Source organism: Microtus pennsylvanicus, chromosome 3, assembly GCF_037038515.1.
Source record: "Microtus pennsylvanicus isolate mMicPen1 chromosome 3, mMicPen1.hap1, whole genome shotgun sequence".
Lineage (NCBI taxonomy): Eukaryota > Metazoa > Chordata > Mammalia > Rodentia > Cricetidae > Microtus > Microtus pennsylvanicus.
In genome coordinates, this window is record NC_134581.1 from 49,267,091 (window position 1) to 49,282,383 (window position 15,293).

Genomic DNA, 15,293 nt, shown 5'->3' on the forward strand with positions numbered 1-15,293 from the left:
TGAAGCCACTTCATAGGAGCATGGCCTTACATCTGCTTCTGGCCCAAGGGGCTCCATTTTTCATATTCCGTTTGTTCCTGTAGGGGCCACAGCAAGGAATCCCACCCAGTCCAGAGCAGAGCATCTCTTACTCCAGTTTGCTTTGGGCAAAGTCATTTGTTCATGTTTTTGTCTCTTTTGACTGGAACCTCGACAGATTCTGAGGGTTGGAAGTGAGGGGTGTGGAAATCCTAAGGGTGAGACCATTCCCTAAAACCTCCACTCTGAGGCTGATGTAAAGGCTCAGCAGGTAAAAGTGCTTGTCACATAAGCCCAACCGCCGAGTCTGATTCCAGAAACCCATGGTGGAAGAAAAAACCACTCCAACACGGCCTTATCATGTGATCTGGCATGTGCATTCCTATCCCCATCTCTCTCTCTCTCTCTCTCTCTCTCTCTCTCTCTCTCTCTCAATATGACAAATGACATAAAAAATCCACGCTTATTATAAGTAAAGAGTGGACTCCAAGAGCACAGAGGATGCCAGGAAGCCCTAGGCAGCAGTGCCGTCTGACTCACAGCCGAGATGGACCCCATCAGCTTTCCAACCTTCGATTTTACTTCCCTTTGGTAAAAGTGTAGCTACTGAGACACGCCCCGCAGCAGGAGCCCTGATGTGCGCTCAGGGTGTGTGAGTTCCACATCATAGATTCCTTTGAGGTTTGTTCCCAAAACCTGAAGTTTACACATGTCTATATTTATGTGCCACAGAAAACTGTAAACACACAAGTTTTAAATAGTGTGAGAGCACAAGTTTGTTTGTTTAACCTTAATGTATTCTATAAAATACCCTCCCAGACTTCGGCTCAGTCACCTAAGAGTACGCCCCCGCCAAAAATCCCAGCTAAGAAGGAAAGACAAAAATGGGCTCAGTGGGACAGACTCACAAACACAAACAATCCCAAGGTATACACAATATAAATGCTTTATTGCTAGCACAGAGGTTTCTTTTGAAGTAAATTAAAAGTCATAAATCTTCATTTTCACATTCTACACTGTGGTCTGAAGGGAACTAGCTGGTTAATGGTGTGTTCACGTGGGTGCGCTGCAGGAAGAGCAGGGCGCATGTCAGGGCTCTGTCTGCTGAGCACATTGTCGTTCGTCAGTAACGGGAAGGAGAACTTGCTTGAAAGTATGTAGACAGACAGGTTATAAATAGAAAACTGAAAACTGGTTTGTTAGAAAGTGGAAAACCGTTAAATAGAGAAGGCGATAGATAGGTGCCCATATTCTACACCTAGGTTATATTTGGCATTTTTAAATAAATGTTGTTCACCCAGGTTAGAGACTGGCTTCAATTTGGCAGCTGGGGAGAGAAGGGAAGGAAGCCAGCGCTGCCCACACCAAATGAGGTTCACTGGAAGGCAGAGGGAATGAAGGGTGGGGAGGAAGGAGAGTCAGGCTTGCTTCACACCTCCCCCCTGAAGGCTGAAGCTCACTAGCTGTGTGTGGACGAGCGGGCCACAGGGCATGACAGATGAGGCCTGGTGGGACGTGGCAGTCTTGGCATACTGGTGCTCTGCAAATAGAGAAGGGCATCATCAAGCTGGGCCTCATCTTTAAATGCATTGATAGCAGATTCCAGGCAGGTGTCATAGCACTGTGGGCCAAACCAGACAGCATTGGAGTAGCCGGTACTGGTACAGTGGGCATGGGGATGCAGAAGAGGCTGTGGTCCTGACTCCAGCAATAACTCACTTCTCCAGACTTGCCAGCTGGCCTTGGAAACAGTCATTCTTCCAAGGCCTCTGGCATTGCTAGCTTCCTGAGTCTACCTGGACTGTTTCAGTTAGTCTTAAGATCAGCTTTGGAAAATATCTCATTCATCAATGGAAACAAGGGCTGTGGTCCTTGCTCTATTCCAGAATAATCAAGATTTCACATACAGACACACACACACACACACACACACACACACACACACACACACCACAGACTATCTCCAAACCATGCAGTAAGCTCAGGAACTATGACGTACATGTGATGATCTATGACCTTCATTACCATCCATCTATCTAGTGGTTCTCAACCATCCTAATACTAGGACGCTTTGATCGAGTCCGTCATGCTGTGGTGACCCCTAATCACAAAAGTATTTTCGTTGCCACTTCATATTTGTAATTTTGCTACTGTTATGAATCATAATGTGTTATCTGTGTTTCCCGATGGTCCTAGGCAACGCCTGTGAAAGGATCATTTGACCTCCAAAGGGGTCATGATCCTCAGATTGAGAACTGCTCCTCTAAACACACACACACACACACACACACACACACACACAAGAAAGCTAAGAAGCTGTGAACTACACAAGATGACCTCTGACCCCATCTGCATCTTCTTTTTGCTGTGTTAATTATGGAAGTAAGAAAAGGACCTACTACATCCCTACCACTTAGAACATCTGCAGTGTACCAGCTCCTGGCATTTTTAGTCTGCCCTGGCTCTAACTAAAACCATTTCATGTTTTGCTTTGAAGAAATGGATAACATGAAATGGTAATTTGGCTGCAAAACCTTGGAAAATTGTTCCCGGCCCAAACATCTGCCCTAAATGAGCTCAGCTGAGGTCTCCTTGGAAGAGGGAGGAGTGAGGAGTGGGGAAGAACTGGAAGGAGGAACATGAGGACAGTGCTGCCCAGGCAACCTTTCCTCCAGGAAAGCTCTCCGTGATAATGGCACCAAACACTGCAGCTCCCTTATCCCATCCCATGCTCCACACAGCACTGGCTGTGCCAAGCACTCCCCCACCTTGCCTATCTCCCCACTATTTGGTATGATTAAGGTGACTCCTTCCAGAGTGTCTCTAAACCATGCCTCGCTGGCCTGTGTCAAAAGTGCAGTGACCTGCCTGCTAATATCATCAATTCAATATTTAAAGAAGGCCTGGGCTCAACTCTGCACTCCTCAGTGCTGGGCTCTCCAGAGAAAGCGGGGGAGTGAGCAGTACTTCACCTTTCATCTGGGCCTCTTAGGAGTTCTTCTGGGGGATCTTCACCGTCACGGTCTTGACTTCAGAGTACTCTCGTAAGCCAAACTCTCCCCTGAAACATACAAATGGCAGATTCAAACACCAATGGCCCCGGGGATTGTGCCTGGCCTGTGGTGGCATCCTCAAGAAGGTGCAGCTGTCCTCCACACGTAAACTCTTAGTGGACAACGAGCAAAGCCCTCCTCAGTAGAAAGCTGCCCTCTCATGGGCAGATGTCCTGTCTTTAAGGGTCACTGGTTTTCAGAGCACAGGATAGAAAGGAGGTGACTCCTTGGTACCCTGAGAACCAGGCCTGGTTTAGCCAAGGCAGGATGGCTCACAGCTGAACACCACAGCAGCAAAAAGCCAGGCCCGAGATCTGCCTGGGCCACGTTTCCGCCTCCGGTGAGTGCTGGCCCTGCAGGAATGGGTGTACCACTCTGCAGAACCCTGCTCCAGCCTCTGCAGACTTCCGACATCCCCACGCTGATAGCCTACTTAGAGAGCTCTTCTCTACCTCTGAGGTGGAAGTCTTAGACCAGAATCCTTACCAGCATACAAAGTTCCCATTTCTCGTTCCTTACACTTCCTAAATGAAGAAGGATAGGATAGCCAAAGGCCTACTGTGTGAAGACAGAAACCACCTGGACCACCTTAAATATGGCCCTGACAAGTGCTGTCCATGGCCCCACAAGGCTGGTGAGAAGATTTAGGAAGTAATTAAGGGGACCATTAGGGAGCGCTCTCCACAAGAGTCTCCTAAATCACTTCTCTGCTGGAATTGGGGCTGGTGACAGGTGCGGGGCTGTCAGGAAGCATTTACTGAGTTATCACTGATGGATTCAGGGAAAGCAAAGCCAAGGAACTAACTGGTGGGAGCCCAAGTACCTCACAGGTGTGTGTTACACAGAGAAAGGGTCCGCCAGTGTCACTTCTGTCCCCAGTGAGCAGAGCTCATTCATCTTGCTGTCTGACCTCCCTAAAACTGTGGGCTTGCTACACTACCCAGCACACTGAGGACACAGAGGGAGAGGAGGCAGAGGAGAGGAGGAAAGCTTTTGCGTACAACTGTTTCCTCACTTCTACCCTGGTGCCACACTGTCTCCCTCAGGGAGGAACTACTCAGAATGGCGTCGGTATGTGAAAGGCAGTGAGAAAACGCTCTTCTCCATCAGTCAGCTGCAAATGATACAGTTCCTACAGTTGTACAAGTAAGACCTAGGGCAATGGCCCACCCTGTTCCTTTTGGGATCTCATGGCCCTCCACATTGCTCCAGCAGCATTGCCAGTAGCTCTTCCGGGCACCACACCCAAGTTGACAAGGGCCCCTGGGAAACTAACAGGAACCAAGAAAGACTGCAAGCAGAAACGTTACTGTCTGGGCCACTCTACTTGGATGTTCACCTTCCTAGATATGGACGGAGGGGGGAGGACCTAGGACTTACCACAGGGCAGGGAACCCTGACTGCTCTTTGGACTGGAGAGAGAGGGGGAGAGGAGTGGGGGGAAGGGGAGAGGGGTGGGAGGAGGGGGAGAAGAGTGGGAGGAGGGGGAGAAGAGTGGGAGGAGGGGGAGGGAAAGGGGAGGCTGGGAGGAGGTGGAAATTTGTTTTTTTTTCTTTATTCTTCTTTTATCAATAAAAAAATGTTAAAAAAAAAAGAAAAAGAAAAAAAAAAAAGAAGAGTGAACTGGGCCTCCTCAGAAACTGTACCCTTACAACTCCACCCAGGCCCTAGGCGCCTACTACCAGTTTATTCTGGCTTTCTCTGAATTTTTTCCTGACTTAGGACAATTCTGAACGCGTCTCCTCTTTAGAACGTTCTGTGCTTGCTGGTGGCAGTGAGGTCAATCGCTGCCTTCTAGTTCCTTATGCATGCTCTTGGGCAGAAGAATCCTTTCTTCCCACTCTTGTCTCCAATCTGTGAGACCTATGAGGACATATCTGTGGAATCAGAAACATGTCACTATGGCTGCATTCAAGTGTCCCCACTGGCTCCCACCATGTTTGTGTGTGTGAAGCTGTGGTGGCCTCACTGGCTGGAGGATCCTTGTCCAGTCCCAGGCATGGATGAATACACAGCCTGCTCAGAGACAAAGGTGACTCACACCTAGAGTCCAAAGGGCTGCTTTGTGCTGAGGTACCAAGAGCGTCAGTGAGAGGCCTTGGAGTAGTGTATCACAGGCATGATGGAGCAGAAACAGAATCCTAGAGTCAGTGAACAGGGAAACCAGCGACCATCCACTAGTTAGCTGAAGGGCTTGGTTGAGCTACCCCTTTCCTCTTGGTGCCTAGTCACCTCCCTTGTGGCAGCTCCTGTGCCCCAGCATACAATTCTCATTCAAAGAACATGACTACACTATGGCTTTTACCCTCCCACACTGAAGGTTCTGCTTCTGTAGGTCTGGAGAGGGCGAGCTGGTCATTCTGCACAGTCTCTGAGAGGACTGTCCAAGGGACTCTAAAATCTTTGAAGTCTGGATTCTTAAATCTGTTCACTCTGGTTAAAGTCTGTGGCACATCTAGACCTGCAGTTATCAAGGAAGAACCTCATTGCGGCTAAAGAGGCTGGCCCTTCCTTACTGAAGCCTTCATCTCTGATTGGCCACCATCATCACTGCACACCACCTCTTGGGGGCACAGAGACCCTGGCAAGGCCCCAAGCCTGCTTCTCTGCAGACCAGGCTAGTTTCTGAGATGGAGCAAGGAGCTATACCCAGAAAGAAGGGAAAAAATGTTAGGTTTTGGAGGCACCCAGCAAACCATCTTAGAAACTGTTGGGTTTCTATTTAGAGTGTGCATTTCCCCTAGCTTCTATTTGGCTTGCTGCAACAGTTTTCTGAATGAGGTCCCCACACCACCTGCACCAGCACCATTCCAGAAGTTTATTACAACATGAAGATCCTGGGCTGTAGCCCAGATCTACTCAACCAGAGTCTCTGAGAGTGAGTCCCCAGACGAGCATATTTAACAGTCCTAACCACTCAGACCACAGATGACTTCTGTGCACATGCATGCTATGTATGCAGGCATATGCATGCATCTGTGCGTGCACGTATGTGTGCATGATTTGAGAAGCTGCACAGCATCCCATCCCATTTCTCATTCTTGCAGTCCTAATCCGCATTGTCTAAGATGCCCACAGCTCTCTTTCCAACCCTTTGGTTCAGTGTGAACTGTAGCTTGTATTTTCCCACCTTTTATCTCTGGGGACTGTGATAAGGCAGGAGAAAAAGGACAGAAAATGAATGGGACTCTCCGGGCAGGCAGCCTGGAGAAGCACCCCTCTAGCCTCTGATGGGGGCGGGGCACTCATCAGAAAACCTGTAGAAAGCAGACCTCTTAGAGCTTGGAGAAACTGAGGCTAGGTAGTCCGCCTTCCTTGCAGCTTGTTTGTGAAAGGATCACTTCCCGTCTCTGCCCCAACTAGGGGTGGGCAAGGAGACTGGGATGTGAGGCAAACAATTCTTCCCAGAGGGAAGGCGAAGGAGATTCTCTGCAGACTATCAGACTAGATAGAAGGCAGACCAGGCTCTTTTATTTAAAGCATTTCCTATTACTCTAGGTCACTAAGGAAGAGAAAACACGTTTTGAAAGTAAGTGGAGACTGCGCGCCAGGTCACTTACATCGCAGCTTCTTAGCTGTGGCCTGTAATGGCTTGTGTCATGAAAACAGTTCCAATGTAGAGGTTTCTGAATACTCAATGGCCAAAAAATTAATTCAAAATAAAATATACAACATTTGAGGCTTTCTAGGCTGTGTTTGCCCATTGCATTTTGTGGCTTCATGTGTGCCTGCTTGATTCTGAACATGCAACACACACTTAGCACTGTATATGCCTTCATGCCATCTACCAAACTTAACACCTCAGCTCAGATTTCAGAATACTGTTGCTATGAGTCAGGGAATTTTGTTATGAATTACATGTTTATTGGACACAAAAGGTTTCTGCTAGAAACATAATTTTTATTATGAAAAAAGAAAAATGAATAAATTCATTATTTTCCTATCATCCTCCTCAGCCTATCAGTAGCAAATGAGTACATCTTTGGATTGTATTGTTAGAATGTTTGATTTTAAAAATTGCTATCTGAGTTTTACAAAAATTAGTTAAATGAATTTTGACTTTGGATTGAGACAGAGTTTCCAACAAGTTCTGAAATGGTTCTAAACATGCTTTTGCTGCTGGGCATCCATGTTTATGTGAAGCAGTGTTCAGCTCTGGAAACTGTTGAAGACGTTCTTTGTCCTACAGCATCAAATAGCCAGCAAATTTAATTCTTTATGTAAAATTAAGCACATCCATCTCATAAATAGGCAAGATTTCATTAATCTTTTTTTAGGTTTCATTAATCTTTAACAAAAAGTAAAATGACATATATTCCAAGTAATTGTTTTATAAGACATTTCTTTATGATTATCAAGAAATATTTGGGTCGTATATATATTTTGCATACTTACATACCCAGTGGTTAATAAAAATTTCTCAGGCAATAAGGAATCACAAATGGAAAAAGGCTGAGAAACCCTGACTTATGGAAGATGCAACCAGTCTCACCAAAGAGCCCCAGCCCCTCATGATCTTTTAACTACAGTGGGAAGGCCACATGGCCAACACATCTCTAAGGAGACAGACACCGCTCTTCAGGTTTTCTTGGCTGTTGTTCTCTATGGTTTGACAGAGCTGAACTGTCCCCCAACCAGCTTTCCAGAAAAGGGACATTTCTTCTAGGAAGAGACCAGACTTACATAACATGAAAAGTCTGAATCCCAGCAAGGCCTGTTCCGGATGAGGGATAAGGATAGCCTGGGACTGCGCTCCATTACCCAGAGGCCATTTATTACAAGTTTATATTATCCTGGTGATTCACCCTGTTAATGATCTGTAGCAAAACACCAAATGAGAACAGTGTTCCCAGGACCAGTGACTGTCCAGACACTTCAGAGAGATTAGTGAGGACAGCCACAGAGGCCAGAAATGAGCAAGCAAGTGGAATGCAGCCTCAAGCGGGGCCAGAGAGTTAAGGCCGAGAAGAGGTCCTGTGTGCAGGATGGTTTGGAGCAGCTGATGGAGCGCAACCCCTGTGGGAAGAGGATTCCAGGTGGGTTACAGTTCTACTGGGAGACAAGTTAGAGAGCGACACAGGTGCATAGGAGAACAGAAGAGCCGGGCCACTGACTGTGGGGCAGGAAAACTGCCACACTTCAGGAGCAACCTCCTCCTGAAGCAAAAGAAGGAAGAGCCACCATTCTAGCAGCCCCTCCTTGATAGCCACTGGCAGCTTCACTTGCTGGAGAAAGGCTTTCCAGGCACCACTACATGTTTAGCTACTTAATCCTAACATATCCACAAAGCAGCACTCCCAGGCAGGTACTGTAATTATTTTCATCTTCTAGAGAAGGACATCAAAGCTTAGGAAGAAGGCAATTTCTGTCTACAAAAATTTACAGAGGTAGGAAGCACAGTGCCAAGATTTGCAAGCAATATGACTTTCCAAACTGCTCTTAGCCTCAAAGCTGCTCACCCAAACAGCCCAATGCTGAGCGGCTAGCCACGACCAGCCAATGCCAGCCACAGAATATGAAGCTCGTAGATCCCCTTCTCACGTTTAACCGGGCCCCTGCACATCCCGCAGACAGCATCCCTACCTTTCCCCCAGTACTTCTGCTCACACTTCCTCTCGACTACCTTGCTTTGGCCTCCAAGTTCAAAGGAATATTCTCCATTTGCTGAACTACTCCCCTCCTTAAAGGCCGAGTCAACCCAAGTGCAAGACCATGTTGAAACAATGTCCAGACTTTCTCCCTCGTTTCTGGGCTTCTCGTTCACTCCAGGGTTTCTGTCCTGGGGTCCTTCTGATACCTGCAATGTACATTTCATTTACCCAACAACATTCTAAGTGCCTTACTGTGCTGAAGTCTCTGAGACTAAGCCCAGTGCCTTGCTTGCGATGTTCACTACCATTTAGTAGACTGTGGTCTAAACATTTGTTATTAAAAAGTCATTCAGTAATGGCAGAAGGAAGGGGAGGCGATGATGCTCCTTCTTGTGAGCCACAGGGGTCAGAAAACAGATCTACTCTTTTCAAACGGAGATACATAAATAAATGGGGGTGTCAGACCAGAAAGTTTCTGGCCACCATTCAGTCCCTGAAACCACTGAAAGAAAAATCAATTTATACTGAAGCCTGCTCTGAGGAGTCTCTTGTCTATTTTACTTCTGTGGTAGCCCTGTTTCTATAGATCATCAGCATCTCAGGACAACTGTGCTCGTTCTGAAGCCTGTTCCAGAAGAGTCCTTGTGCTTGGTCCCCAAGCTTCCATGGCTAGATGCCATGAGACTATATGAAACCACTGGGCCTTAGGCTAGAATGTCAGACCTGACACTTACTGACTGAGACAAGCTGCTTGACCACTCTACTCCTTGGCCAGGTCTCCTGCACGCAAAGTATATCTATATAACCACACAAATCAAATGGGATAATGTGAGGGAAGGAGTTAGCACAAAGCCAGATACACAACAGACCCTTAGCCGAGGGCGGCTGCTGAGGTATGGATGTTTGTGTCAACCCAAAATGTGTATGTTGGAACGCATTGTGCAATGTGATAGTATTAACAAGAGGGGCCATTGGGAACTGATTAACTCATGAGGGCTCCACCCCAACAAATGGGATCAGAGCCCTTCTAGGACAGGCTCCAGCACACTTCCTTTCCTCTGAACTTCATGAGGACATGGTAAGTACATGTGTGAGAAATGAACCCCTCCCAGACACCGCATCTACCAGCACCTTGACCCTGGACATGGCTTCCAGAAGCATGAGCAGCAGTTCCCACTGTTCACACTGGCAGAAGCAGGCTGGGATGCGGTGCTACTGCTGGTGCACCCTTCTTCTGCTCCCTTCTCCACTAGCCTCTGCCAAGGCACCCCTTATGTGCCAGGCATCTCAGCCTTAAAACTGGTATCTCCCCAGTTTCCCAGCAATTTCCCTGAAAGGCCTGGAGATGTGTTCAATTTGTACCTTCAGCTACTCCCTCCCTGACCCCATGTCCTAACTCTAGTCCTAACTTTTAAAGGACTTACAGGGATGAGCAGGTGGGACAGACAAGTGACCAGGATGGGCACGGAAGGAATGGCAACCAGCAGTTAACCCCTGGAAGCTCCAGGCGTCATGGGAATGCACAACTGTGGAGCTCGGAGCTCTGGCGGCTTTGTTGGGGAGCATGGAAGTAAACACGCCAGCCAGGCTTCACATACAGCCTCATGCTCCAGAGGAGCAGCTCGAGGTTTCTGAAGGCACTGCAATGTTCCTGTGGCAGGCCGTGCTCCTTGGCTTGGCAGCTGGAGAATGCCAGCCCTGAGAACTGCAAAGGTGTGTTCTCGTGGGCTCTTTTCTGCAGACAACATGCAGCTTTTCCCCTGTCCTGACAAGACGCAGCTGAATAATGGATCCATTTCTCTGTCCACTCTGAGTGTGAGGGAGTTGCACCTTGCTCACTTTAGTGCCATGTAATACTCAGCTTATGTGAGTTCGTACTCAGTAAAATGTTAGATTAAGCTGGGTATGGTGTAATCTCAACACTCAGGAGGCAGAGGCAGGAGGATTACTGTAAGTTTGAGGTCAGCAGACACTACAAAGATCCAGGTAATTCCAGGCTGCAGAGTGAGACCCTATCTCAAACAACAGCACAACAAAGCCTATGAACAGAGGCGTGGAGGTGAAGTGAACTGTTGTGTGAGCGCCCTCTGTGCTGGCACATCCTTCTGCGTAGACACCAGAATCTCTGACACTTACATTTCTCTGCCGTTTCCAGACATCTTGAAGCCCCCAAAGGGGCTCTGGGCATTTAAGGCATTGTAACAATTGATCCTGAAGGAAGAAAACAGCATTGTTAATACGAACCCATCTCAGAGAAATAATCCAATTGGTATATTTCTTGGAGTAAAAAGAATTTTCAAAGTGAAAAGATCAAAATGACTTTAATTTTCTGGTCTAGTTGATTAGAGTGATTTCTCAGGTTGACTTCCCCATCCTTGCCGAGGCCCCTGAGAATTATAATGCCTTGCCACAGTCTGGACGTTGTTTGTCCTTTAAGGACTCACTTGTGGACATCTTGGTCCCTGAGGTGGTGGTGCTGGAGGATGAGGAGGAACTGTTAAAGCTGGAGCCTAGTGGGGGCTCCTTAGCCACTGGGGGAGCTACCCAGAAGCCAGGCATTAAGGTAGTTCCTGCAAGAGCAGGCCACTCTAAGCAAGTGCCACTCCTGAATCTTGCTTTCTGGTTTCTGTCTGGCCATGTCCTCATCCACCACCATCTGCCATGCTGCAACAGACCAAAGGCCCTGCGGAGTCGGACCATGCTCACTGGGCTCACAGCCTCCCTGTGGGCTAAATAAAACTCTTTGAAATAAAGTTAGCATTTCACGATAGTGATGAACTGTGAGCTAGCAAGGCTCCTTATATCACCAGTGGATATAAGTCTTACCAGACAGTCCCAGCTTGCATTGCAGAAGACACCGTGAGAGCCTTGTTGATGTCATTAGTGAAGACAGCTGCTACAAGCCCAAAGTCTGAGTTATTGGCTCTTTCTATAACTTCATCCATAGTCTTAAACCGCAGGATTTCCTGAACAGGACCAAAGATCTGCAACAAAATTATGTATGCCAAGATGAAAAGTGTTAAACTTGATGACTGTCCTAACGCTCTGGCAATCCCAGGAAAGATGTGGCCATTGTAATGTGCCCTTGATACCTCCTCCTTGGCAATCCGCATGTCATCAGTGACGTTGGAGAACACGGTGGGCTCAATGAAGAAGCCCTTCCTTCCCAGTCCTTTGCCTCCACACTCCAACTTGGCACCCTCGGCCACACCACTCTGGATGAGCTCCAGGATCTTGTTGTATTGTTTCTTATCGATCTGCGGGAGAAATCACTTGATGACTCTCAGAAGGCCTTCCGTGAAAATAGAAACACGCACATTCTCGTGAACCCCTGTGTGGTTTTCTCCCCCAACTGTCACTGCATCCAGTCAAATCATATGAAATTAATATTACCTACTCAATTTTAAATGGTGAAAAAATAGAATTTTTTTATGGTTGCACCTTAGAGATGGAGGAATCTAAAGAATGCTAATGACTATCTGGCCTGAAATACCAGGTCAAAATTTTTTGGAACTTATCAAAATGCTACCTCAACTATTCACAGTTTCTATAAAGAACAGTTACTTCTGTCCAGATGAATAATAAGCAAATCATATGCTGACACTGAAAAGACAAAAACAGTGGATCACACAGCCTCTTCCACTAGTGCCGCCCTATGTGCTGTTGGGTTCATCTTAGAGGAGCATCTAATGCATGGCTGCTGTCTTTAGAGAGTGAATTAAACTTCCCGGGCGAAAGATTCTGATTGAAAACAGAAGCCAACACCAAAGCTGTCATTGAGTCATTATGGTGAGTGACATAAGCTATATTCACCCAGGTTTCCTTATCTAAAATATCAAACTTCTCACCAGAGGTACCCAAACAGAGATGGTTTCCTTTACTAGAAAATTCTTACTTAGTGTTGCAGATGAGTTTAGACAAACCCTTGCAAATTCTGACCCTGAGTAGATTAAAACCACAGGTTTGGGAACTATCATGGCTACAGCCAGGCTGGAGTGCGGCCTGCTGCTCAGGACATACATTTATGATGTCTCCATTGCACTACAGGTGTAGCGCAGGCACAGTAAGAAATAACTGCACAGCCAAAGAGAACCTCAACCAACCTTTCATTCCTACATGTCACAGACCATTGCAGGGACAGAACTGCTGGCAGCTGGGAAAAGGGAACAGAGTCTGAGAAGGAGATATCCACCTTTCCTGACCTGAGCATCTGAAAAGTGGGCCAGAAGGCGTAGGGTGGGGCTATATTACCAAGATCCACCCTGCCATGCCCAGAAATCTCCTCATAGCTAAATCACCCCAATGTTCCCCAGAGATTATATTTAGTAATGTAAAGAGAGGCAATACGTCAGTGCCTACATTTCAACTACGAAGACAAGACACAGGAATAAGGAGGCAGCTGGAAGTGGAAAAGGCTGTTTTGCCTGGTTCCATAAGCATCAGGATCTGTGCTGGCCCAGATTAAGTTACACAAAGATAATGCTTATGGTTTCTTACCTGAGGACCCTGCTCAGTGGTGGGGTCAAAGGGGCTCCCCACAATGCGCCTCTTGGCCCTTTCCACACTTCTTTTTACGAACTCCTCATAGATGGACTCCTCCACAAAGATTCGAGACCCTGCGGTGCAGCACTGGCCTTGGTTGAAGAACACGCCCTGGTGAGCCTGCTCCACAGCGTAGTCCACTGCGAGAGGAAGCATTGTATTCTTAGCACAGCCTTGCCTGTGGCCTGTTGAGGTAGCACCTTCCTTCCCACTCTCCAAAGGCCTGGGAATAATGCCCTGCTCATCGCAGCCTATGCCAGTGAGTAGCTCTGGACTGAGAACACAGACAACGCTTGCTATGTAAACTTGGATAACACTGCCTCATTGAGCCTCTTTCTTGTTTCTGCAAACAGAAGGACCAGCCCTAATCACTCATAACAGGAGATTTAAATTTCACTGTACAAAGACCCAGGATCATAACTGATGGGGGAGAGTCTTCTGTTTTGTGTTAGTTTCATTGGCTAAATAAAGAGACTGTCTTGGCCCTTTAATAAAACAGAAAATTAGATAGGCGGAGTAAACAGAACAGAATGCTGGGAGAAAGAAGCTGAGTCAGGGAGTCGCCATGGTTCTCCCACTCCAGACAGATGCAGGTTAAGATCTTCCTGTTAAGTGCATCTCATGGTGCTACATAGATTATTAAAAATAGGTTAAGAGGCTAAAACTAATGGGCCAGGCAATGTTTAAAAGAATACAGTTTCCGTGTAATTATTTCGGGGCATAAGCTAGCTGGGTGGCGGGACGCAGCCCAGCCTGCCGCTCCTAATACAACACATAACTATAAATCTTCCAGGTGAGCAAGAAATGCAATGGAGACTAACAGAAGCCACCACAGTTGACTGTTAGCATACATGAATGTAAGCCCAGAGTTTGCCAAACCTTTCCAGTTTGAAGGAAAATCAGAGGTCAGAGTTTTAATGTAACCTTTTAAGATTAGTGTAATGGTTGGAAAAGGAAACACATATTCTATGCGTTTGGCCTAAGGCTGCCCACTTAAGACTCCTGATCAACTGGATCAGGAGTATGTTTAATGATCATTTTGGTGGTTACACGTAATGACAGTGCTACTTTGTAGACACTGTATCTCCTCTCTATAGAATTGTTCAACAGCAGTGTGATAATGCTTCCCCCTCTTCTCCAATGTCTTACACGTCAAGGTAATACTGACAAATCTGCATGCTGGTTGCTAGATGACTGACTGGGTCAGTGGAGTGACAGCAGACTGCCTGCTCCTCAAGAGGAAGAGGCATGAAATCTGAGTGTTTTGAGATTGATTTTTATTGTTTTTAATTATGTGTAGGTGTTTCTGTCTACACGCAGGTATGTGCACATGAGCGCAGGTGCCTTAAAGCTTGAGTTACAAACAGTTGTAAGCCACTTGACTGGATGCTAGGAATGGAACTCAGGTCCACTGAAGAGCAGTGAGTGTTATCTCTCCAGTTCCAAGATCTCTAATCTTGACAAGAAAGCTAAATGTGAACCCTGCAAAGCTCAAGCTGGGAGGTGGTTTCAATCTATGCACGTTCTTGCTCCTGACTTCTCCAATTACAGAACTGAGAGTTGCCTGGAGGGTGTGAAGAAGAAATGAACGGCTGACGGAGACTTTGGAATTTCATTCTGGAGAGTTTTTCAGGATAACAGTGCACAGACTAGGTGGTCTCTTCCTGGAAGGGTTTCCTAGGTTACCAACCTATGCTTCTGGTAAGGCTTGTTCCACACAAGTCCTGAGAGTAAGGGAAATGGGTTGGCATGCATAACTAGAGGAGCTGGTATGGGTTTGGGAATGTGTAGCCAGTGCTCTGGAAGCAGCATTTATGTTTTGATGACTGGCCAGCCAGTTGAGTAGATGATAGACCCAGCTGAAAAGTTTCAGATTTCTTGGATCTAAGCAGAGACTATTGATGGAGGAGGGTCATCTTTCTATCTGTTGATTTCATTGGTTAAGCAATAAAGAAACTGCTTGGCCCTCATAGGTTAAAACATAGGTGGGTGGAGTAAACAGAACAGAAGGCTGGGAGAAAGAAGCTGAGTCAGGGAGTCGCCATGATTCTCCCACTCCAGGCAGATGCAGGTTAAGATCATTCCTGGT

At 46.9% G+C, this 15,293-nt stretch overlaps 1 protein-coding gene across 1 annotated transcript in view; it reads right to left on the minus strand.

Annotated features, from left to right (window-relative positions):
* Window positions 1-948: 948 nt before the first annotated feature.
* The window catches only part of Aldh1a2 (aldehyde dehydrogenase 1 family member A2), a 77,453-nt gene continuing 63,108 nt past the window's right edge, over window positions 949-15,293 (minus strand). The window contains exons 9-14 of the mRNA XM_075965309.1: window positions 13,160-13,344; window positions 11,755-11,919; window positions 11,489-11,646; window positions 10,799-10,873; window positions 2,991-3,079; window positions 949-1,558 (exon numbers count right to left, since the gene is read on the minus strand). Coding sequence (XP_075821424.1) covers window positions 3,007-3,079; window positions 10,799-10,873; window positions 11,489-11,646; window positions 11,755-11,919; window positions 13,160-13,344 — 656 coding nt within the window. The 3' untranslated portion in view covers window positions 949-1,558; window positions 2,991-3,006. The remainder of the gene's footprint in view (window positions 1,559-2,990; window positions 3,080-10,798; window positions 10,874-11,488; window positions 11,647-11,754; window positions 11,920-13,159; window positions 13,345-15,293) is intronic.